Below are 25,485 nucleotides of genomic sequence, written 5' to 3' on the forward strand. Positions count from 1 at the left end.
TCTTCGTGCCTTCCAAATCTTGAGGAAGATTCCAGGCTTCTTCCCTGTAGACAATGAAGCCTGATCTTCTCCTGGTTCTTTAGGATGCACCTCAACATTTTTCCACGGTGCTGGTAGTTCCTAGGATCATTACCCTCTGGTAGATAAAGTATGCAGAGGTCATGGCAGTCAAATTGTGAGTTTGTTTTTCCATGATAAATGTACTTAACAAATAAAGATGGCTTTTTGTGGAGTAAAGAAGTGAAATCTGTCAGAAATATTCTTAAAACACTCCAAATTACCTTCGATATTTAAGTGCTATTTTAAAGGTATGGAAGGGTATTTAACAGAAAAAAAGGCAAAAAGGCTAAGCTAAGTGCTAAAGGATCCTGTTTTCAAGAGCCGGAAAAAGAAATTGCCCTGTTACCTGTAGGGCCTGATGGGACACTGGAGGAGTTTGCTTCCGTAAAGGCACAGTGACAGTTTTTCAATCTATTTCTATGACAGCCTATCTGCTAACACTTCCCTGCTTGTCCTTTTAGAACGGTTTGTGAAATGTGTTTCTAGTCACTTTGTATTGCATTAGCGATGAGTTGGAGATAATTGGCTTGTTTTATTTAAAATTAAAAGAATTAAATTCTTTATTTAACCTTATAATAGGCTGTAAAGATTTAAAAAAATTATCATGCAAAATCCGCTTTCCAACAGAAAACACTACATATAAACATATATATTTAAGTGCTCCAGAATCCCACACATGAACAGGACAAATCAGTCCTTATGACTATTGACGGGGATCCCTGGGAGGAGAACAAAGGATGCCAAAAGTCCAGCATGTTTAAGTGTACGAGCCTGTTTTTACATTCCAACCCATTACACTGCAAAATACCCAGTATCTCATTTCAGTACATTATAGATTGTCCCTACCACACTCAAACACTTCAGAAATCCCATAATCTGAGTTTCATTGGATATCCAATAACACCCTCCATTCACAAATACCATCCCTCACAGTCGTTCCAGATAGAACAAATGGCCATCCTCAAATATCACACGATAGAAACCTTACACTCTCATGCACACAACACCACAGACAAATTGTTTTCAAAGCGTTGTATAACACTGTTACGCTCTCTCACCCTATACACTCAAACCACTCTAATAAAAAAATTAACAGCATACATATAGCACACCCTCATCCCCGCAAAACTGCACCATAATGACCTACTTAGATGGTGAAGCATATATAAACAGAGCACTTTACTCCATCCGCGTCACAAATGCAACCCACCTTTCACTCCAAACCAAACAAACAAAAATAACGAAAGTCCTTTTTACACCCGTCCAGTGGCCTAAAATACTACAATGACGTTTCAAAATCAAAAGCAGTTTACTTTCACATTAAGCAAAACACACCATTGAAAACTAAGCATTGAACAAATTCTCTACTATCCAAATGCCCACAACTAACACAATCGATTGATAGAATGCCCAGGTCTTCACAAAAGAACAGATGGAAGTTGTGCTACGATGTCACAATGATAGTAAGATCTACTCTACACAAATGCCAATAATATAGAAAAAATATAATATCTTTATTCACTAGTTGTATTCCCTGCAGACAACCATTCAGTCGGGGTACAGCTGGAAAACAGTGAAGTACTTGGACTGCGTAGAGGACTCTCCCAACTGCTCTTCACAAAGTTAGATGTAAATCTCTCTTAAAAACATAAAAACAGACCCGTCTCTCGCGTAAGACCTACTGATGCCATTCACTTAACTGGTGAGAGGTGGTTGGAAACTCAGCGCCCTGAAGTCCAAGATTCGGAAAGCATGTCTACTCATAGACAAATTGCACACGCCTACACAGACAGGGCAAGAAACGCTTTTTTCCTCCCATCTCGGCCTTCACGTTGGAGCACAGATGCCTTTATTCCCTTCTGTAGCCTCGAGGCTCTCCCTTTATTATGATGCATCACAGCATTCTCGCTTGCTATACCGCTGCCTCGCAGTGACACAGAATAATAATTGGGGCATTCTGTCTTTAAGACATACTAGGACTAATATTAAAAATGACATCGGATTCAGAAACAAAAATTAAAAAAAAAAAACACACGCATCACAGTGGATGTGACAATATGTTCCAGTGGTGAGAAACAGAGAATCTTGCCTATTTTGGCACACAGGCGACTAATTTATGAGGCACCGCTTATGGGGAGGCAGCTGCGACAATAACCTGACATCACAGCCTGGTCTACGCTCAGAGCCACGTTCAATCTTTGAGGGTTTATTTTTGGGAGCGCATTCGAGCATGCACAGAAAAAGACTATGCAATGCTTCTAGGGGTTTGAAGGCCTTTGAGATTTCAGCTCATGCTTTGGAACAGCATCCAGGCAGAATACTTTGCAGCATGTTATACGTCTAAGGAAATATTGGAACGATTATCCTAAATTAATCAAATAGTTCCACTGTGTTAACGCCCTCGCCTCCTGGTGCTTAGGAAGGGCGTGCACAAGCACCATTCAGAAAATGTACACTTTTAAATATTACTGTTTTTGTGGCGAGGCATTGGTCCTTGATGCCACCGCCATAAGGCACAATCTACCTCATGAACTGGGAATTCGGAAAATGGAGATAGTAACGACCAAAGGAACGCTGCATTCCCGGTACTACCTACCCAAACGTTTCACCAGCTAAAAGCTGATGAAATTTCCAGGCGGGAAAAAGAACAAAAAAAACGGAATCACTAACTTCTATATTATGTCACGATTTTCGAGGGGCCACTCACATGGCGAGTGGAAATACCACAGTATTTCAACACCTTGAAAATACTGGTACCCTGGAGCATTGGTAATTATGTGTGCAGAAGTACCACGTCAGTATTCTTGCACCAGTTATAATGAATTTGTAGTGGACACAAAATTAAATAAATATATTTTGAATGCCCTCAAAATAGAAATGCTCAAATTCGTAGTTTGAACAACTTAATCAAAAATCACCTCAATTTTTCATACTGCTGTTTTCCACAAAAAAAGATCCAAAGCATAAACACAGATGTCAGTAGCCCATGTCTGCTACCAATAAAATGGCGTTATCCCACCAAACAATCCAGCTTTAACATTCTCCGTTTCTTTCAGCTTCTTCTACTGATGTTATTAATGCTAGGGACATCACTCTATTCCGAGTGACAGACCATGCCAGTTGATCCCAAAGAGCTATTCCTTACAACCAAAGTCCCACTGTCACATACCACGAATTGTGTAGACTGGTTACAGCTAACTATAGCAGTGGTACATAAAAAAAAAAAAAATCCGTCCTTGTATATAGGATTGTGAACAGAAAGATGTTACATAATATATTAGAACAGGTGTGTCTATAGAGCGCACATTCATCTCAAGGGCTTGACAACAGACGTGTATAGTTCCCCGACTCAACAGTACTCATTTTAATCGGTTCTCAGAAGGTGAAGTTAACCACTCTGGATTTTACATTACATTATATTATGTTTCTGTTTATAAACAACATGCAAGACCATTAACATAAAATCTTCACAAAACTATAATTCGCATAGTGGTCAACGAGTCAATCTTGGCCATTTGTAGTATTATTTATTTCTGCTATTTACGCTGAGTTTTGAATAACTCCATACAATTGATTACGCAGAGGCAGAGAGAACCAAATAAAAGCAATCTTCAACCACAATATATCTGGATTATTATCAAACAAGCCAGGCAAACCATTGAAGTTTGCATGTCTTGTCCCACACAACAAATGCATCAAGCCCTGCTGAGCCATGTCATTAACAGAATAAAACGAAAGTTAGACTCCAACACCTTGGATGGGGATTGAACGCCTAAAGAGACAAAGTATCCTTCCATAAAAGTGCAAGCAATTCAAATCAGACCACCATATTGATGCACCTTATGCAATGGAAGGCACAATTAGGGAAAGGTCGCCATATTTACTGTCAAATCTGACCACACGACCCATGATATTTTGACTAGTCTGCTTTTTTTATGGCTACTAATCCCAAACAAATATGATGTGATCATCCAAGGAATAGTGACACTCATGCACTAATTTTTGCCTGGAAGTCAAAAACTGTTCACACTGCGCCCTCAACAAACTTCATCATTTTTGTCTTGATTAAATTAACTTTCAATGAGTTGGCAGTACAGTATACCTCCAGCTTTGTTAGCAACCTAGTACAGACCCAGGAAGGAGTAACTTAATCTAACCATATTATCTGCGTACAAAGGCAAAGATTATGCCTTGGTCAAACTTCCGTGGAAAGCTATTGCTATGGCTCAGCTCACAATGCAGAGAATGTAAAATTTCTAAGCAATTATGCAGCCCAGCTTGAGACCGTTGAGGTGGATACGTTGGTGATTGGTAATGGCCCATCTGAGGTGGTGACGCTATCTACTGCATGCCTCCTAAAAAGAACACTGAGTACAAAACTGACATTCAGCAGCACACAAAGTAGATCCTTATTGGTAGTGTAAATGGCTGACTCAAACAATTAACAAATAATATATTGCAGATTTCTTGGCTATTACTAATTAGGCCAGGTTGCCAAATTAGGCAGTTTGTCAGGGCGTAAGAATTCTTCCGAAATCCAGTCTGGGTAAATCAGAGAAATTCATGTTCATCCACCCTATCCAGAAGTTGCACGATTAACCTGATGGCAAATAACTTAATTTGCAAGTTCAGTTTGGTAGGCTTATCAAAGATAATCAAATAGAGTGCCTTGGAAGAGAAAAAATTAAGGATATTTAGACTTCGGATGATTTACAGCGGGCAGGATTTTTAGTATTATAGGAAATAGGTGAGAAAGAATATGTGTAGAGATAAGCTGAACGCTTTGAGGCTGTACCTTAACTCCCAAGATACCTTTTGTTAGCTCTTCACATTGATAATCAAAGGGGTTGGTAGAATACCATTTTGTGGGCCTGTGCCAATAATAATTCTCTGTGATGCTCCAGGTCAGCTCAATGTTTAATAACTATCTTACTGACAGGGATTAATATGGAGATGGACACCCACCACCGGTGCAAGCAAGTAACCCTAATGCACCCCTTCTGTCCAGGCCAGTTGTTCTAGACAGATGTATGACGTTACCACGCATACTTTTACCACGCATACCTTTACAACGCGGTATTTACAACGAATACCGTTACAACGCATAGCGCTTAGAGGTGCTGGATAGTGGTAAGTATAATTTTCTATTCCAACTCCAGTCCCCGTGGACACTAGGGAAGGTGTTGGATAGAAAATTAAACTTATTCCCTACCCTAGAGCGCCCCCCAGCGCAATTCGTTGTAATGGTATGCGTGGTAATGCCTGCGTTGTAATGGTAGTGCGTTGTAAAAAACGCATGCTAAAGGTTGTATACCGGTCTAGACATGTTGAGCAGCTCAGCATCTTTGAGATATCATAATTTCTTGAGAATTGTCAACTCTAATCTTCAGCCAAATCCAAAAGCTGCATCATGCTCACATCTTGCTCCTGATAATTTAACTGAAGTAGTCTTCCCAGCTGAGACTAGAAATAGTGATCAGCTTATCACTCTTTTGTTAGACTACAAAACCAGTTGCCTCCATTAACCAAAATTTGTTTGCATTGTCCAGTTAAAAAAAAAATAATCATTAATCTTTTCCAATTCTAATTAAACTAATCTACCTTTTCATACTATACAAATGTATTTTTAGCGATTGCCTTATTCTCTTAAATTTAGACCAGGTTAAGCAAATGGTTAATTCCTTGTTACGATCCATAACTCTAATCTATCCATAAACAAACTTACATCTCTACTTGAAATCCTTGCAAGCTAAATATTTAACCTCCAACATATTTTCCCATGAAGTCCATTATTGGCCCTATAAAGGGCAATCAATTTACCCCGTAAATAGGAACATAGTTTAAATTAAGAAGTAATGATTGCAGAATGCACTGAGAAGCTTTCCATTTGACTTGATGCCTTCAGTTTCCCATAAGTACATACTAGGTTATGATACTATGAAAAGAATTTCGCCTAACAGAAGGTCTGACCTGAAAAGAAGTTACAATCTGGGTGGGAAAGATACTGAATGACTGATTCATCAACAAAACTGAAAGTCTCATTGAGATAGCAAACTGTACTTCTGTGTTACAAGATGACTTGTAGCCTGCAGTCTGTCTAAAATGTTGTTGGTATGCTTGAAGTTGATGAGTGACGTTTAATTTGTGAAGTTTGACTAGAGTGGGGTGGGGCAAGATTGGGCAGCAAATTGCAAGGTCTCATGAGTGTGCCTTGGAAGAGAGACAATCTTAAGGATATTTAGACTTTAGATGATTTACTGGCGGCATCATTTTAACTATTATAGGAAATAGAAGGGAAAGAATATGAGCAGAGATAAGCTAAAAGTGTTCAGGCTGTACATTAGCCCCAAGATACTTTTTTCACCAACTGTGGATTGCACCACCAGAGATCAAATCATACAAGTGTCAATAAAGAATGTCCATGAATTGTTATATCATATTTTGTTTCTTCTTTATTCAATTTTCTTTAGGCAGCCAACGAGTTTTGTTCAAAAGAGCTTCATCAGGGCGTGCTGGCTGTGTCCAATGTGCACAGACATCACATCTTGTTTCTCTGTATTCTGCGTCCAAATCAAAGTAAGCGGCTGCTGTGCCGAGCGAAAAGTAGCGTCCTCTCCTGAGGAAAAAAGTATCCGTTTGGAAGTTCAAGTTCAAGTCCAAACGGATACTTTTTTCCTCAGGAGAGGACGCTACTTTTCGCTCGGCACAGCAGCCACTTGCTTTGATTACACGCAATTGCCTATTGTGTCCTAGGGACAAGTAGGCCTGACCCCCTGCAGCATAAACCCTTTTGCTGCCAGTTTACAGTGCATTATGAGTCCGGGAAGAGCATCGTCTGTAGTGAAGGGATATTTGAGTTCATATGTTAATGATGTTCAAAAATACATTTGTGGTTTATCAATGCAAAGCTTTTATTATTAGGGTTAGCATTTTAATGAAATGCTTCAACCTCGGACTGCACTACCAACAGTGGTTCTAGTATAAAAATGTGTACATGCGTTTGTAAAGTTTAGCAATATGAGACCAAGTATAATGCTCCCAGAACGCTTTCTGATTAGATGCAAATATTTGCAGAAGCTTGATAGCCAGGTTGATGATTCTTTGCTTTCAAAATAAAATGTTAAAAAAAATGCAACTAGGAAAAACAATGCTTTGCTAAACTACCTTTAAAGTTAGGGCACCATTTCTTTGAAGCATCGTTTAGTAAAATGTGTTGATGCATGCAAGTATTTCCAAAAAATATTCATAATGTAAAATCAGTGTAACCAGTTTCAAAAAGATTACAGGAAACATAAAAATAAACAAGCACTGGCAAAGCCAGAAGGTCTGAAATTGGTGGTCAGCCTTTCAGTTATGTCAATGCACGTCTTTTTTGGCATTTTGTTTTTGTAAAAAGTTATGGTTATGGGAGCTGCCAGGCTTTCACCATTATAACAGACATTGACAAAAATCACACATTTCGTTCCTGACAGTGAACAAAACTACTTTGTATGCAGATATGCTCCTTGTTAAAGAGCAGAATGCTTTCACTCACAGGGAAGCAAGGCGATAGATGGATATAGAGAGCAATAGAACACAAACGGTTTTGGTAAACACTAATTAGTGGCCCAATTATCAAAGAAAGTCTCAAATGTGCACCTATGGTATGTGTCCTTGCATTAGTGCACATTTTATAGCTTTATTGAATTCACAAGAATTTACAGAAGTAGGCCAAGAAATCATACTCCTAGAAAATATTTGTGAACTGCATTTTAGCACAAGCAAATATGCATGTGTAGCTTTGCTCATGTGAAAATCTATTGAGTGTATACAAGTTCCCTTTCCTTCTAACCTCAGTAAGGGAAATGATCAGAGAAGAGCTGGTGAAAACCGTTTAAACATGCAAATTAGTAGGTTTGCACAGTCTTCAAAGGGCATTCCAACCCTGCAACTGTTGCTTACCACTACCTTCAACTGATCTGGGAAAGATGCCAAAATAAGGGAATTGCTAGTATTCCAACCCTACTATAGCATGAGTCCGAGCAAAATCAGAGAGGTTACATCAGAGCTCTTATATATTGAGATTAATGTCAATTTGTGGATGCACTACATGGTACAAAAGGGACAAGTGGATTTTGTTACCGGACAAGTAGATTTATGAAGCAACCTGCACGAAGGACAAGTGTATATCTTATTCAAGTCCACATCCCTGAAGACTGATATGACTAGATCCAAACTGAGGTGGCATGTGGGTGAAAAATGATGGATTGGGATGCGGCCAAAGCGATTGCCTATGGATGAGATTACTTCAAGCATTCCATCCATCACCTTATTGTTTTTTTATTTCGCAAATTAAGTGCACCGGGTTTGCCCAGACTTAGGTTCCAGGCTCAAGGTGCCACTGGAACCAAGCTATACCTGGCTAAAGAGCCCTAACTAGGGTTAAACCTGTCCTAGGTTCCTTGTGTTGAGTTTCAGGGAGGACCTGGCCTAGTAGTTCAGCTGGAATGTTCCCAAGGGGAGCAGGGTCAAGACTGATTTGCATATGGCCGGGTCCAAACTGAAGTGGAATGGTGGGTGAAAAGCAATGGATTGGGATGCGGCCCGAGAGACTGACAGTGAGTGAGATTTATTCAAGCATTCCCTTCATCACCTTGTTGTTTTTGTAAAGACTTTAATATAGTCTGATAACAATCACCTTTAATAGCATTTTAGCTTTAACATAGGTTTTAACAATAACTATGTCAAGTCTATGGACGGTCCTGTAATTATGCAATAAACAGATTAGACCTGTGGCAATTTACTTAACTAATGAAGCCATTAAGCATATAGCTTTTTTAATGATTTGTCACTATCGTCAACTCAGGCCTACTGCATTACGCATAATCTTTCTCACAAGGAAACCATCAGTAATACAATCATTAAATTACAAATAACAGTTGACAAAATAACATATAATCCCTCCTAAAAGGGCCTACCAAAGATTATCACATCATAAATCTGCTACTCCCAGGTTTTCTCAAGAGTAGATATACCTAAAACAAAAAGTTTCCCTATTAAGGTAATCTGTGAGATTCCATATGCAAAATTCATCTGCAGGCTTTATTACAGTAATAATCCACCTGTACATTAACTTATGTTTTTCTCGATAAGTATGTCAAGCCTACTGCCTATGTTATAACTTTACATAATAAACAAATCAGACTTGTGGCACTGGATATGACTTCTCAGTCAATGAGTCAGGCTCATAGCCTTGATCATTGGCTTGTTGGCATACTCAGGCCTACAGTATTGAGCATAAGCTTGCCAAAAAAAACAACTGTCATGTATACAGTCTTATAATTGCAAATGTGTGCCATATTACAGTAGGCAAAACAATATTCAACTCCTCAGAAGATAGCCTAACAAGAATGTTCACAGTGTATATAATCTACCGCCATGGTTTGCTAGAGGTTTAAAGAAGGCTAAACACTTGGATAATCAGTGAGAATCCATACAACAGATTAACTTTCTAAACTCCAACTCAGCCTAACAGCCTAACAGAAACCCACCAGTAAAAGTCTATGTAAGAAATTGATTGTTTGTTGCGGGGCGTGTTAACACTTCTCAAACAACAACCACATTCTTTGTCATGGTGAACCACAAAAAGTCACTAAATTAACCTGTGTTTAAAACTGTGGTAGCTTGGCACAACAGCAGGCAGGCTTACATCAGGGGCAATGTGTAAAGTATTTATGCAGCACTGAAACAGAGTGCAAAACGACTCTTGAAAAATCTCACACCAATTTAGAAAAAATAATAAATAAATAAATAAATAGACACCAAAATGAATTAAATCCAATCAGTAGAATCAAAGTTATGAATTTTAGTTTTTTTTGTGTGAAAAATATCGTTCAAAGATCTGACTTCCGAAATCTAGAAGCGTGAGACGGGGACAAATTCAAAAGTTATGGCTGACCGCAACGGAGAGCAGTTCAGATACAAGAGGTGTATTGTGTCCGGTCTCAGCTTACCTTCGGACTCAGAAGGAATTTCGAAGAAAAATGTCTGAGAGGATAACGTTCAGTGGTGGAAGGCAGTGTACAGTGTCCGAGGAGGAGGAGGAGGCCTTGTCGTTGAGGAACAGCTGGAAGAAGTAGCAGTGAAGATTTCTACATTCAGACTTTGTCACTTTTTTGGAAGTCAAAATTCTCCAGCATGATTAAGCTGCAGGCTACAGCGAATAAGGAGTCCGCGAGGACAGATACCTTTCCGAAGAGTACCCGCTGAACAGGATTTGCTGCTGCGGAGAAGAACATAGCTGGAGCAAACGCGAAGTCAGGCCGACCAGGGATGCACCGTGGGCAGATTGACAAGCAGGTAGGTCCCGGTCTGCTGTCGGTTCTCAGGCTACTTTTTGGTGCAAAATGTTTTAGTCCCAAGTTTTTATTTTGGCTGTTAGGGCACCTCTAGCACCACTTCCAAGAGACCAGGAATGGTGGGGAACCTCTTGGAAGACAGGTATCACTTCATGCAGGATCCAGGTGACTCATTGTTGTATTGTTGTTGGAGTTTTTTGTGTCCCTGTAGCCCAGAACAGAAGGCCAGCCAACTAGCCCTTGGAATCACTCTGGCAGGCCTAGGATCAAACAGCAAAACAGGCCTCGGGCAGCAGGGCAGTCCCCTGAGGGTACAAGTCAAGCTTCAAGCAGAAAGGCTGTCCTGTGAAGTACAAGGTAGTCCTCAAGCAGCAGGGCACTCCTCTTTAGTACATGGCAGTCCTTCTGGGTGTCCAGGAGTGAACTGAAGAGTTAGTCTTAAGGTATTATATTTATAAATGGTGCCAGTCTTTGAAGTGGGAGAAACTCCTAGACATTCCCCCGCAACCAATTCTTGAATTTCCTTCCTCCTCTGCCCAGGCTCCAAGAGGTCTAGGGTGACAAAGAACTGGTGTCCAAGTAATTTGTTTAGTGTGATGAAGCAGCATTTGAAGCAGCCGCTTTGAAATGTAAATGGGGCTGGGAAAAGCTGTGTCCCTCCGATCCTGGAATGATGACCCTTCCTACCAACTCCTAGTACCCCTTTGTCTCACTGTCTGGGCGGAATATACAAAAGCCAACTGCAAGCTATTTACTGCCATATGACCCAGGGCACACGCACCAAATGATTAGGACAAGCTAAGGCCAACTTTCTTAAAATAGCATTTTCAGAATTTTGACTTAAAATCCAACTTTATCATTAAAGAGGATTTTAAATTACAACTATTTTGAGACCAAACATGACTTTTCTACCTGCCCTCAAACAAACGTTATCACATATTAAATGTAATAAGATAACCCAATGTTATCCTATGGGAGAGGTAGGCTTGACAGTGAAAAATTAATTTGGAAGTTTTTCTCAACCATGGAAAAATGCAAATGTACATATCCAACTTTTTTAATACGCTTCACCCCGCCATGTGGGCTGTTTAGGCCCTACCTTAGGGGTGACTTCCATATAATTAAGAGGAAGGTTGAGGTCTGGCAAAAGGTTTATTTTGCTACGTTGAACTGGCACTTTAAAAATGCACAAGCTGCAATGCAGGCCTGAGTCATGTTTTAAAGAGCTACTGAAGTGGTGGCACAATAAGTGCTGCAGGCTCACTAGTAACTTAACTTACAGGCCCTGGGCACATGTTGTACCACTTTACTAAGGACTTACAAGTAAATTAAATGTGTCAATAAAGTGTAGCCCAATTTTCCCATGTTTTAAAGAATGACCACAAGCACGATAGCAATGTTTAGCAGTGGTAAAGTGCACAAAGTCCTAATGCCAACAAAAATGAACTTCAGCAACAGGGGGTAAGTAGGCAAAAGATTTGAGGGAAGACCACCTTAAGGGCTGTCAGGTTTAACAGTCTATTTGAAGCAACACATGTTTTCAAAATAAACAAATCAGCATGCTGATTGTGTTGTCATGCTTCATTATAAACTAATCAAACCTGTGGCATCTGACATATCGTTTCCCAAGGACCAAATTAGGAATAAAGCCTTCCCATAATGTTTCTTATTAAACTTGTCAGGCCTATTCCCCTGATCATTGACTTGTAAGAATACCCACCTCAATCCTAATGTATCAAGCATAAACTTTCGCACAAGGCAACCGTACAATACAAGCACATTTTCAGTGGAAGCACACAGTTCCTTGCCATTCAAATGCTGTACTCGAGGTAAAATACATGTAGACAGAGTCAAAGATCTCTGAAAGGACTTTTGATCTTGATAAAATAGTTCGACGGCTGCTTCTCTTTGAACCAGACCTAAAAATCGAAATTTGTCATCACAAAAAAAGTCTGCAAACAGTCTCTGTGCCCACTAGAGGGCATCGGTAAGTAAGGATATTCACACCGGATATCAGGACTTGTAGAAACAGATCAGCAATAGGCTCAAACTGGCAAAAGAAAAAGGTCCTTTGCCGAATACACTAAATTTTCAGTGTGATTAAATGCTCTCATTCGGGTTTACTAGTGATGAAAAACAAATTACATTTAAATGTATTGACACTTTTGCCCAGTGGTGTTAACACAGGATATTAACGATTGGAACCAGAGATAAAGAAAACACCTCTAGGAAGGTCTACGCTGATACTTCTAATAGGGAGGTCCTGCACTACTTGCTTCTGAGGGGGTTTTGACAGGATCAGCGTCTGCACTGACAATCTGTTTAAGTAAATGAGATTTGAGTGAGGGATATTTCCAGTCTGGCTAAATTGCTCCTGGAAAGAAACGTTTAGCGAGCAAACAATGAAGTCAGGATTCCGATCACTTGACATCACACCTGAGCTGAACTGGTTCTTGGTTTCCTTCAAGGTCTGAAACAGCTGGACAACACAGCTATAATGTACTGCCTCCACAGGACTTCTAGGTTCTTAGTTTCACAGCAAGATGGGCTCACGGCCCCAGTGGAGCTTGTCGTGGTTCTGGCAAAACATCACTGGAGGCACAATTCATTCCAACAGGGACATCAGAAAGCAAGACAGAGCTTCAGCTTGGTGAGTATGTAGGCACCTCGAAGATTTAGAAGACTGAGTTCTACAGTTTAGCGTTATAAAACAAAATCCCAGTCTCCAGACAGGTATGGAAACTACCAAATAGGGAAATAATGTCTCTTGCTCTTTGCCTAGAAACCTTTTTTTCAGAGGTGTGGGTGCAGAAGCTCCCTTTTGGCAGCCCATAGCCTGCCTCGTCAGAAAAGTCCCAATCCAAACTTTTCATGCAGGTGCCTTCTGTCTCATTGGCCACAAGGCCTTGTTAATTTAAGTGCTTCTGACACTGGAGAGTCAGAGCTGGATAGACTCTAGCTATGGCTACTCATGGCATGGGGGAAGCCTCAGTATCATACACTTAAAGAAATTAAAATGGAATAAGCCGTCAAGAAGCACACTTCTAAAGAAATATCCCTAAATACTACCTCATATCTGAATTAAGATACAACATTCCAGTCAAATATACACATAGGATGGCATAAGATGGGCAGGGAAACTCCTCTTAACCCCTAGTTAATCAGGAGAGTTTCAGAAAGTAATTTCCAAAATACATTTCAAACTCTTGTAGAAGGAACTTGAAAACATCTAAGATTAATTAGAAGCGTGTTCCTAATGTTTAATGTTGCCACCAGGATATAAGAGTAATGCACCTTCTTTAAACAGGTAGTGTCTTCTTTTATGGCCGGCAACTCTTTCAAGCAGTATACCTGTAGACTCGCATCACAGAAACACATTGCGATTCTGCGGAAGTGTTACTTCGGGGGAACATTTTTTAGGCATAGACTGGCGAGCTCAATATAGCTGAAGCTGAGAGCATGCAAATCAATCTGTGCTGCTAATTCGAGGACATCGAAATAAACCTGATAGTGGATCAAGTTATGGGGAAGTCGCAAATAAATTATGCAACTAGAAAAGACAAATTATTTGGCAAATCAAGTTCATCCTAAGTCCACAAAACAGCCTCACCCGCGTCATCTGTGCGACTGCTTTTAGTGGAAGTTATTCTTCCACATGATACACATGAAGACTGAGAAAATTCACACAGTACACAATCCTCAGCAGAGGCCCAAAAAGAGAGTAAAGACAATTTAAACATAAGCTAAAGGTAAACAGCACTTGGATTTCCAAGAGATGGGGTTATCAATGGATGAAACTGTATTTAAAGCTGGGTTTTAGGGCCTGAATCTGGACTGAATCTCGCGAGGAAGCAATGGTGGTATCTGGTGCTACCATAGAGAAAGTGCTTTCTTTAAATATTACATTAATATGTGATCTCATGAGTAAACTAGTAGTACTTTTCTCCAAAACAATTTTGCATGTGATCACTAGGTTTATAACTTAAATCTCCCGATGATTCAAAGATTCCTCCTTTTACTGTGACCCTCTTCTCCTTAGTCTCCTTTATGCGGTTACTTTAATGCTTCAAGCACTACGAGATGTACACCTAGTGACACACACCACTCTAAAACAAAGAAAATGCAACGAAACTATATTAAAAAGGGTCTCTATGTAAGATTACAATGCCACAAAGTCACACAAATAAAACATCTCCTGGTCAAGTAAACCTGAATACAGGCCAGTTCATCTTAACTTTATACTACAAAAACCCTGCTGTCCTTATCAAGTCAGTTAATGGCTATGTTAAACTGACAATCTATCAGATAATCTGAAAAGGTGTAAGCAAAATAACTGCAAGTTGCAATACAGGGCTTGTTGGACAGACCAGCTGCCAGATTTCCAGGCATCAACCACCATCACGAACGGCCATAAACATGAGTTCCGAAGAATAATGATGTGACCAGCATGAACATTGTGAAGTGATCAAATTGTGTTATAAGGAAGTCCACAAACCTCCATGGAATGGGTGTAAGTTACCTACACCATGGCCAGCAAACTCCAAGTGCGGCACCGAGTATAAAGCAATAGCAGGCAGGATCTTGCCACTTCATTCCTAATACACATGCTTTGGTACATGTGTTCTGTGTAACACTTATCTTCCTCTAGAACGCACGGAATGAAATTGGCTATTGTACCTCAGAATGCATACAGGTGGGTAAACTTCTCCCCCTAAAGCCTGTTAAAATGGACCAACGTTCACACGGGGTGGCAGATTGGTTAATGATGGGTTTTGGAATACCAATACTTGGGAGAAGAATGTTGACAGTTGCTTTCAAATACTTATTGAAAAAGTGAATCTAATGGTATGCCTTTGCGCCTGTGCTCATTCTTTTTTCTTTTACAAGCATTTACTGTTTCCTAAAGCCTCTGTATTCCCTGTGTGTTTAGGAGGTGTTAGAATGTGCTTTGCCAGCCGTCCCACCCACCTCTGACTCCTATGCTAATCAAACTTACTTGCTATAACGAGGCAGTACTACCCCATTGAAGCAACTGGTATCAAGTACACTCTAATGTTAACAGCAGGGCGTGTTAATTTGTAAAAAAAAAAAAAGTGCTGGCCCCAAAATTTTGCTTAGAAGCCTGCGGCCGGCACTACAAAGATCATGAGTACCGAATACCAAGGCAGTGTAATCTTCAGTCCATTTCATGTTCTCTTTTATCCAGGACTAGACACTCCCTGACCGGTTATCTTACTCTTGAAAGTTCGTTTGCACGTCAGCTTACTATCTTCATCACTGTTTTCCCATATGTCTCCTTCTTTCCCCTTTTAAGTTTACTCTTTCTTGCTCAAGGTGAATGTCTGATGAGGAAAAATAAGTGTTGGTCCCCAAAAATGAGTGCCGGTGGACCACACCTGCAACCAACGGCTTAAATTAATCAACACAGCAAAGGGATAAACATGAAGAAAGAATGCTAGTTTACAGCATCATCACCATTTATCTGTTGTGGAATCCATTCGAACTAAACATCATATACGATATGACCTATATTTCATCACTCAGTACACTAACGCTTAGTGACTGAGAACACTGCGGACTATCAACCTAGTCAATGGCAGGTGTGGGAATAAAATCCCAAGAACAGTAGATTTCTATTGAGCAGACATGATCAAATAAAAGTTTTACAGTATGTATTCTGTGGATTGAGGATGTGTTCATATATATCACAGGTAAGGAACCACAACCAACTCACACCACCTGCGGCATGGACAATCAACAACTGTAGCCAAGCGTTTGCTTATCCAGCCAACTAAATAAAATATAATGACAAAAAAACTAGGAAAACATTGAAAAGAAGTGTGAAAATTCACCTAGTGTCAGGTTATCTGATTATTGTAATCTCTCAATTCACGAAAGGACATTGAATAGGGCAGATTGTTTTCCATGAATTCATCTGAGTGACCATGGAAATGCCAGTGACCATGGAAATGTATTGACTATTCACTCCTCACTCACAGCCCTGATGCAGCTCTGTAAGGAATATTTATTGCAGAGTGTATGTCCTTGGTTGGCATGTCTTCCACTGCAATGCAGCCTAGCAGCTGAGGCTACCCTGGTTCTTAGGGACGGGCCCATGACGTTTTGCAGATGGTTTCCCCCTAGACCAACAGGAAAATGGGGGGGGAAGCCGACAATCAGATTAATTCCCAGTGGTTAAAAAGGCGCTGTCGCAAATATTTGCATTCAGCACTACTTTCTGTCTCAAGTCCTCTGTTTCACTAACACATCCTCAAATAAATGAACTACGCCTTCCGCTTTTACAGATTCTGAACGCAGCCCCTGCTTCCCCATACCACAATAACATATGCCTAAAGCTTCAGTCTAGTTTACCACAAAAACTTGAAGTATGTTTACAGTTTTATTTAGCACGACCTCGACCCGAAGATATAAGAGTACTTTACGTGAGCGCCAGTTTGCTTTTTTTTGGTGTGTGTGTGTGTGTGTGTGGGGGGGGGAGGGGGGGGGGCGGGGGGATTCAGGTACGGGGAAATTACGTGTTTTGCCCAGAATCACAGGATGTTGAGCGGACGCCGAGACTAGAACCTTATTCCCCAACTCTAAAGTCGACAGTTCAGTCTTAAATTACGATATGGGGCACCCACAAACTAATCACAGATCTCGTCATCCAAGAGATATTTGAAGTATGTTGGCGTTTAGGCGGAGTGGCTGTTTTAACAGAAAAACCCTTCGATCAAGGCGGACTAGTACTGTTTCTCCTCCACGTTCACGCACGAAGCAGAGAACTATTCAGGACACGAAGGCGGCTGCGTGACGTGAACGTTCTATTGACGTCAGACGTCGGATGCCGCGGTTTCTGTCACACCTGGTCATTCTCTGGGTACCAATTATCACGCAGCTCGGGTTGCCGGCTGCGTCGTCTCTGGGTTGCGTATATTTCTGGTTTTGGGGGCCTGTTGGCGCACGCTGATTCGGAGCAGGGAGTCCAGTGTTCGGGGCAGGTCTGGCCTTCTAAAGACACCGTGTGTTGCTAAGGGGAGTCCTGGGAGAGCAGCAGCTGATCAAGGGTTGCACTGCCAGGATTCAGTGGAAGAAATTAAACGAGCGCTGGATATATTCACCTGGAAACGGGGACGTTGACACTGTTGTTTTCCCAGGGAACCGCCCTCTCTGGACTGCGGCATGTATATGATAATCTCAGGCCCTAAGAACGCCAGCGGTGTCCGTATAACATCGAGGAAACTTTTAATATGTGAATAAATATCTATCTTTCCGAAGCATGGGTCTGTGTTGCTATATCAGTTAGTTGGAGGTTAAACAAAGTGTATCCAAATACCTGCAGGTGCACTGTGTAATACGCATGAAAAGATATCTTTAGTTCATGCCAGGACACTCATACCCTCCTATAAACGCTAACAAAGATCTCATTCCCCATGTAAGCAGCCGAGGCACTGCCGGCCGTCCCTCCCCCGCAGCACGGGGGGCTAGGGGCTGCTCGCAGTTGAGGACGGCGCGTGCATCCCCAACCCGGCAGCTGTGTCGGCAGACTCTCCCACGAACAGGGCTTGCAGTAGGCACAGAGAGGCCAGCGAGCATCTCGGTAAGAGTACCTGCGCTGGAGAGAACACAGGGGGACACCAACTCTTCAGGTCCCCCAATCTATCAGGGGCCCCCTATTTAGCCCACGGCCAATGAAAATCTGTGATCAGGGAGACTCATGGGCCGTCATCAGATTCGTGGGGAGCACTGCGAAAGCAGCAGCGACATTCTGAGGCAGGGAATTCCCAGCTCAGAACACTGTATGCCAAGGCACTTCACGCGCCTACCCCATGAATGCGCACGCTGCATGCAGGCCTTGCGACGGTGGAAGATGCGAATAGAGCTACCCCAGTAACCCCCGCCCCAAGAAACGCCGCTTTTGACGCCATCTACGTAAGCGAGTGTCCACGCGGCTCCCACGAAAGGCGCCTATTCTGGGCGCAGCAAGTACACACTCTTTATATGCTATTTTAAACTCCTGCAGTTATTGGGGGATCGAGGAATAACGAGCACTCAGAAATGATAGACAGAAGTGCGCCATATTAAAAAGTCAGGGACATCTGGCTGGTGTGAAGTTACTACTTTTGTGCATTATTAATTCTTTACCGTAAACTAAACTTCCTTAAAAGCCCGCGGGGTGACTCAGATACCCTGGCCCAATTCAGAACTGCAATCCCTCTGTCATTTGCATTGTTTTTTCCTTACATGCACTTCAAAGCGGCTAGGACCATAATATTAGTAGATCTCACTGCTGAGTCATAAATAGCAGTCTATAGACAATAAATCGTGAAATGCTTTTTAAAATTAGCTCTGCATTTATTGGCCTCCGTCTTCAGTGTGCAGGATATGCAAGTCTGCGGAGAAGCCACGCTCGGCTAGCTCTTTATGGCTTGTCAAACTGTACGTGTCATGCTATTGGAACCTCTTAAAATCGTGGAGCCTGACATGCCACTGCAAGCCCAAGTGTCCCAACGCGATATACTATTCGGTCACTTAATTTGAAATATGTTCCTATGGGAGATATATTTGACTGCATTAGGCTTTGCCACGCCCCTCCCCAACTTCCAAAAGCCGTTTAACTTGTGAGCGGTGAATCGCCAGGCGCTCTCATTAACTTCAACCAAGCGGCAACACTCTTCCCAGCCATGCTTGTATAGTTCTGGAAGAAGCCAGCCCGCTACACACATCAATCTAGAACGCACATGGGCGCCGTCCCTGCGCCCAAAAAGCACTATCAAAACTATGTGTTGGCAGCCATCCCATATCCAAAGGACCAGTGTCCCCTCCCCGCCCCCTTGCATTCTGGTACATGCAGTCCTGCTTTTAAAAATCGAAAAATAAAAACTACAAAGACCAGGATGCAACTTAAAGCCAGATCTGGAAGAAACATTCGCCTGGTGTTGAAACGAAACAAAATACAACACAATATAAGACATGCCCGCAGAAGTGATTTGTAATGCACCTACCAAACCTGTTGTGGTCTTGCCTGGTTCCCTGGATAGTGCCATTGGGGAATATCTCCAAGTGAAAGCCAGTCCTGCAGTACAGCTGCCTTCGCCGGAGGATCCCCTTTAAGTGGTCCAGGTCCGTAACCCCCGGGCCCCGGGGCAAACCCCCGGTCTCAGACTGGCTCAGGTGCTCGCTCAGCAGCATGGATCCGTCCACCGGCAGCACTGGTACGCTCCCAAATGCCGCCGCCGCATCCTGCACACCGAAGTAGTTCCCAACTTCCCCCAGGGGAGCCATCGGGGAGCTTGCCTTCAGAAAGGGGAGCCAGCGGCGGAGAGGAGGCGAGCACACCCGGGAAAGTCGAGGTGAAAAGCGGGCAGCGCCCTCCCCAACTGCGCTTACTGCCCTGGATCCATCCGACGGAGAGCAGAGAAGGTCCCCTTCCCACCTAGGATAATCGGTTGAGGTTCAAGGTCAAACCGCGCCAAGTCTAAGGAGTCACCCGTGTGCACGGATGCACTGACATCCTTATAAACGGGTATCCCAGCTCCTAGCAGGCGGCCAGGTCTTCAGCCCATCCAGCTGTCAAAAGGAGCAAAATCCATAGTTCCTCCATTTGGTTCAAACTGAGAATGATCATCGCAACTTAGAACAGCCAGGGTGCGTTTTTATTATAAGGATGCACCGGCTACGTCAGGGTGTATGGATCCTATCCTCCAGAAAGGCATGCGCCGTGCTCGCACCCTGTAGCAGACCGCCTGCATCAGCATGAATCCTGGAGGGAAGGCAGAGGGAAAAAAATCAAAGCCTTGCGGGTCGTGATCAGTCAGAGCTCGCAACCAGAAAACAAACACGCACATACATATATCTATTTTGAAATAACTTTTCAGGCCCCAGACTGGTGCTGCAGCAGGGTGGTCAGAGGGATGGGTCCTTGGTGGCTGTCATCAGGCGTGAGGAAGGTGCCCCTGGGATGGCTAAGGACAGGTGTTGCAGCAGCAAGGACAGAGCTGGCTGTGCATCGACAGTATGTCAGTCCGAGCCCTGGCTCTCCAGGCAGCAGCAGTGAGGTGAGCTGAGCTGGTGCACTATGGGCAGAGGTCTGTGGTGGCGTGCTGCCTCCTCCTCCAGCAGAAGGCTGGGCTCGCCTGTTCCATCCACAGCAGCGCGCAGAGTGGCGCAGGAGCGGGCATAGGGCTGGGTTTAAGGTGCTCTCGGTGGCGCGTCGCCGGGTCCTAGCGCCCGTTCCCCACCTGGTACTGCAGGCCAGGAGAGAGAGAACCCGGCTCACCTTCTGCACGCTGCGGCAAGGCGGGTCACCAGTCACCTCAGAAGAGGAGGGGATGTGAGCCGACGAGGAAGGCTGACTCGGCAGCTGGAAATAAGCTCAGCAAAGGAACAGAATGCTTTTGGTGGCACGTGAAGGGGCAGGGAGACCATTAAAAAGTGTGTGCTATCGCGTCCAGAACTTCGTAAGTTATATGTTCAACGGAATGAATATGCCCTGGCACAACGGATAGCATAATGTAGAAATATCAATTTTGATTTCCGCTCGAAGTTATCAGCAAAGAACACGTGTACCCTGTTAAATCACAGCAAACCAATATAAAACATATACTCACTACTGATGCCAGGCTGCTAAACACTGCGTTATGGGAAGGCGTGGACTCATCATGCGGGTTCCCTTCAAGATCGTGCCATGCTTACACAATATTTGTCCTACTCTATTCAGTTATTTATCATCTTTTTTAACTAACATTGATACATTTCTCGCCGCTTGAATCTGAATGTCTGCCAAGCGTAGTATTAGCAAGGGCTGGACACTTAACGAAAGAAGTGACACGCCTTACATAGGAAAAAAAAACCTAATATCTACGAAAAGCGATGTCCCTCGGAGTGCGCCAGTTAGTTTCTTTCAGCAGCCCCGCCTCAGGGTTAGCTCAGACGCAGAGATAAGAGACCTCGCCCATGGAGAGCCGCAGACCGAGTCGGCGAGTTTGATGCACCGCCCGCCTCAACCTATTTTGAAATGTGTGACACCTGCCCGTGCGAACGCTGCGCTTACTGCATTTTAAGGTGTTGCGTGGTTCAGCTTCAGCGTGTTCTGCTTTAATGACTCATTTCAGCGTTGACTTTTGCAGTATTCTATTCATCAAAGTAATCATGTTCACACAGAAAGCACTCGCATCAGACATGACACCTTTACAATGTAAATATTCAGTGCCCCAGCAGTTAGGAAACAGGTAAGGCTCACAGGCCCAACAATACAAGTTAGTCAGAAATGTCCGCACCCTATCGCACACAATACTGTAAATCAATATGCCAGCCTGGTAAAATTATTACTCGAAGCATTATTTTTTTCGTTTATCACACAACAGTTTCACAAACATGCAACAGAACACAATAGTCAAACCATCCTGCGCCCAGAAGCACAGAACACGTTCGGCAAACCACCCTGAAGCACACAGCATAATAGACGGCGATGGATGTCAAGGTTCCCCATAAGTATAACCCCCTCTTTACTCATCCCAACAACAACAACAGCAAACACCACAGTTCAAGCACACAGCACAACACCAGAGTAATACATTTGGCAAAGCCATTCCACCAACAATCGCCTACCTTTAGACTACCATTTCTCACAGTCGTCAGAACAAGTTAGTCCAGTGGTGCCACTCCCTCAAAGCTTTCGGACCCATGGCCCGGCAGTTGGAGCACGACTTCAAGTCGTGGTCCCGTTCCAGGTACCAGAGGCAAACCAGGTGTGGATTCATCACCGACATGGTGCGGTGACAGGCGTCGCACAGTTTGAATCCAGAAGTTTTTGGAGCTATGATGGAAAAAAGTCTACACACCAAAAAGGAGTCGACAAATCGTCAAAAAAAGCCTGTCAAAAAGTGATAGTGGGTAGGTCTCTTTACGGATCAGAGCTTGACTGGGGCGGAAAGAGAATAACTGATGCCAGCAAGTCGAGGTGGTGCCTGTATAGGTGATCATATGAAGCAGTGGTTCAGTACTTAATTTCGGATTCTACTATGTATACCTTCAATACGACAAGACAGTTAATTGTTGACATCTCAATAAACAAATGTGAGAGTAGTATCTTCTTCAAAAAAAATCTTTATTGTTCATCGTCCACCAGGGACTTCTTCAGGGCTCAATACACATGTTGTCGATAAGGTCCCAGCGTGGCGTCCCGGACGCAACACTGGGACCTTATCAAAGCAACTGTACTTCAATATTTCTTTAAAAACACACTTATTTTTTCATCATTCGCATAAAGAAGAATATACTAGACGACAACATGTGTATTGAGCCCTGAAGAAGTCCCTGGTGGATGAACACATTGGCTACTGCATGTTTGGCTACTGCACGGTTGCTGGGATATTAAGAAAAGGATGAACAATAAAGAATTTTTTGAAGAAGATACTACTCTCACATTTGTTTATTGAAATGTCAACAATCCACTGTGTCTTATCATTCACTATGTATTGATGATATATGAAGTGCATATAATGGAATCCGAAATTGAGTGCTGAACCACTGTTGCATATGTTTATTTTGGGAAGTCTTTCCCTTTTAGGGGTGTAGAAGGGTCTGTCCTCTGGTTCGTAGCACCATTGTGAACTCTGTTCCAATTTGTTCTATTTTGTGTTGATGGGTGTAAGCTTGTGTGTCTTGATCTTTCTTTTGTGTTTTTCATCCTATATAGGTGATGCGGACGTCACTCAGCACAGACGACGTCACGATGTCATGCAGAGTCAAATGACGCCAGCTACTGGCACAGAGGGGTATTGCACTAAGAAAAATCTTCTAGATCCAGTTTGACACCTGGGAAATTTAAAGGTAAGGAATCTGTATCTAGATATCTCTTTCAGATTTTTATGTTTTGGATTAATTGATATATATATATATATATATATATATATATATATATATATATATATAATAATATATTATCCAATAATATATTATCTAATAAATCCAAAGAAATCCAAAGAAATCTTTTCTTTGGTTAAGAACTTGGCCACTTCTGATCGTGCTTGCCCTCACTTCACTCCCTCCCAGGTCCTTTGCTCCTCTCTTAACAACTTCTTCATTGAGAAGATTGTTAATATTAAATCTAACATCCTGGTTACTCCTTTTACTCCTCCTCACTCTGTCCCCTCTGCGCCCAAATCTTCTTTCTCTTCTTTCCCTCCCCTTTCCTTGGACGCTTTTCTAGCTCTGCTCACAAAAATCAAGTCTGGCTCCCCCACTGACTGTGCCCCTGCCCGTATTCTCAAAACCCTTTTTTCTTCCTGCCCTGACACCCCCCTCTCTCTTCTTAATGCTTCTCTTTCCACTGGATTGGTCCCTTCTTCATTTAAATCTGCTATTGTTTCTCCCATTCTTAAAAAACCTGGTCTTGATTCTTCTCTTCCCTCTAACTTCAGACCTATCTCTCTTCTTCCCTATCTTGCTAAAATTCTCGAATCTTATGTTACTTCCTGTCTTTCTGCTTATGTTGAACGGAACGAGCTTTTGGCCTCTCACCAGGCCGGTTTCCGTTCAGGTCATTCGACCGAAACCGTGGTGTTAGCCGTCCTTGACGAGCTTAAAGCCAAGGCCGACGTCAACTCTCCCCAAGCTTTGATCCTCCTCGACTTGTCCGCTGCGTTTGACACGGTCGACCATAACATTCTTCTGGACCGTGTCAGCGCAGCGGGCATACGAGGCACTGTCTTCTCCTGGATCACTTCCTTTCTGACAGGCCGTTCTCAAGCTGTTCACCTTCCTGGCTTTTCTGCTTCCCCCCTCCCGGTGCCCTGTGGGGTCCCCCAAGGTTCCTCTCTTTCTCCCCTTCTCTTCAATCTCTACATTCACCCTCTTATTTCTTCCCTTCTTGAGCTGGGAGTCTCTGTGTATAACTACGCTGACGACCTCCAGCTCGTCTTTGATCTTTCCTCATCTTCTCACGCTTTATCTTTTTTTCATTCCACCATGGTTTTCATCTCTGGGTGGATGAGCGCCAACCACCTCAAGCTCAATCCCGATAAGACTGAGCTTGTTCTGATTGGCGGCTCATCCAACCCCTGGTCCTCTGCTTTCTGGCCTCCCATTCTTGGCCCTTCCCCCACCCCTGTTCCTTCCGTTAAAACCTTGGGCATCAAGGTTAGACAGGACCTGTCCATGCACGGCCAGGTCAGTGCCGTGGTGTCCTCCTGTTTTCTCTCCCTCCGGATGATCCGGAAAATCTCTCGTTTCTTTTCTCTTGACTCCCTTAAAATTATTATTTCTGCCCTCATCACCTCCCGCCTTGACTACGGCAATAGCTTGCTCGCCGGCATTCCAGCTTATGAAACCCGCCGCTTACAAGCTATCCAGAATCAGGCCGCCCGTCTCATCTTTCACTTGCCCAAAACCCATCACATCACTCCCGTCCTTAAATCCCTTCACTGGTTGCCCATCTTGCAGAGATCCCTGTTCAAATTAGGGTGCCTTGTTTATCGGGCCCTTGATCACTCTGGACCGGCTTTCATCAATTCTCTGGTTTCTCTTCACACCCCTGCCCGCACTCTCCGTTCTTCATCTTCTGCCCTCCTCACTGTTCCCCGCTTTCGCAAATCTCGCACCGGTGGTACCCGTTTCTCTGTTCTTGCCCCCCGGTTCTGGAACTCCCTTCCTCTTTCTATGCGTTCGATCCCTATCTTTTCCCACTTTCGTAAAGCGCTAAAAACTTTCCTGTTTGCCCAGGCCTACCCCTGCTAATCCTCCTGGCCTTGTCTGTCCGGTTCTTTAGAGCTCCCAGCGCCAGGAAGCCGTTTGGCCGTCGCGCGCTTTACAAATAATTTTCATTCATTCATTCATTCATTCATTCATTCATTCATTCATATAGTTTTATTTCCCTTTTTAATTTATTAAAGGGTAAGCGTTTGTGAAATTTTGTTAGTACAATTATATTTGTTACGCCCCTTGTTGACAGAACCTGTTGAGGTTACTAATTTAGATGCTTCAGGATGCTGGACACTTGAAACTTATATCTCTCAAATTCGTACATCAGTGGTAGGCACCACCTGTGGCATTTCAAAGGATCCCTCCCCAGAAAAGAGTACAACAT

The 25,485-nt window shown here is 43.0% G+C and overlaps 1 protein-coding gene across 1 annotated transcript in view; it reads right to left on the reverse strand.

Annotated features, from left to right (window-relative positions):
* The window catches only part of FGF9 (fibroblast growth factor 9), a 113,556-nt gene extending 93,011 nt beyond the window's left edge, over window positions 1-20,545 (reverse strand). The window contains exon 1 of the mRNA XM_086950203.1: window positions 19,403-20,545. Within this exon, the coding sequence (XP_086806329.1) occupies window positions 19,403-19,682 (280 nt within the window). The 5' untranslated portion in view covers window positions 19,683-20,545. The remainder of the gene's footprint in view (window positions 1-19,402) is intronic.
* Window positions 20,546-25,485: the final 4,940 nt, after the last annotated feature.

This window comes from Lissotriton vulgaris, unplaced genomic scaffold (assembly GCF_964263255.1).
Source record: "Lissotriton vulgaris unplaced genomic scaffold, aLisVul1.2 SCAFFOLD_1317, whole genome shotgun sequence".
NCBI classification, from domain to species: Eukaryota; Metazoa; Chordata; class Amphibia; order Caudata; family Salamandridae; genus Lissotriton; species Lissotriton vulgaris.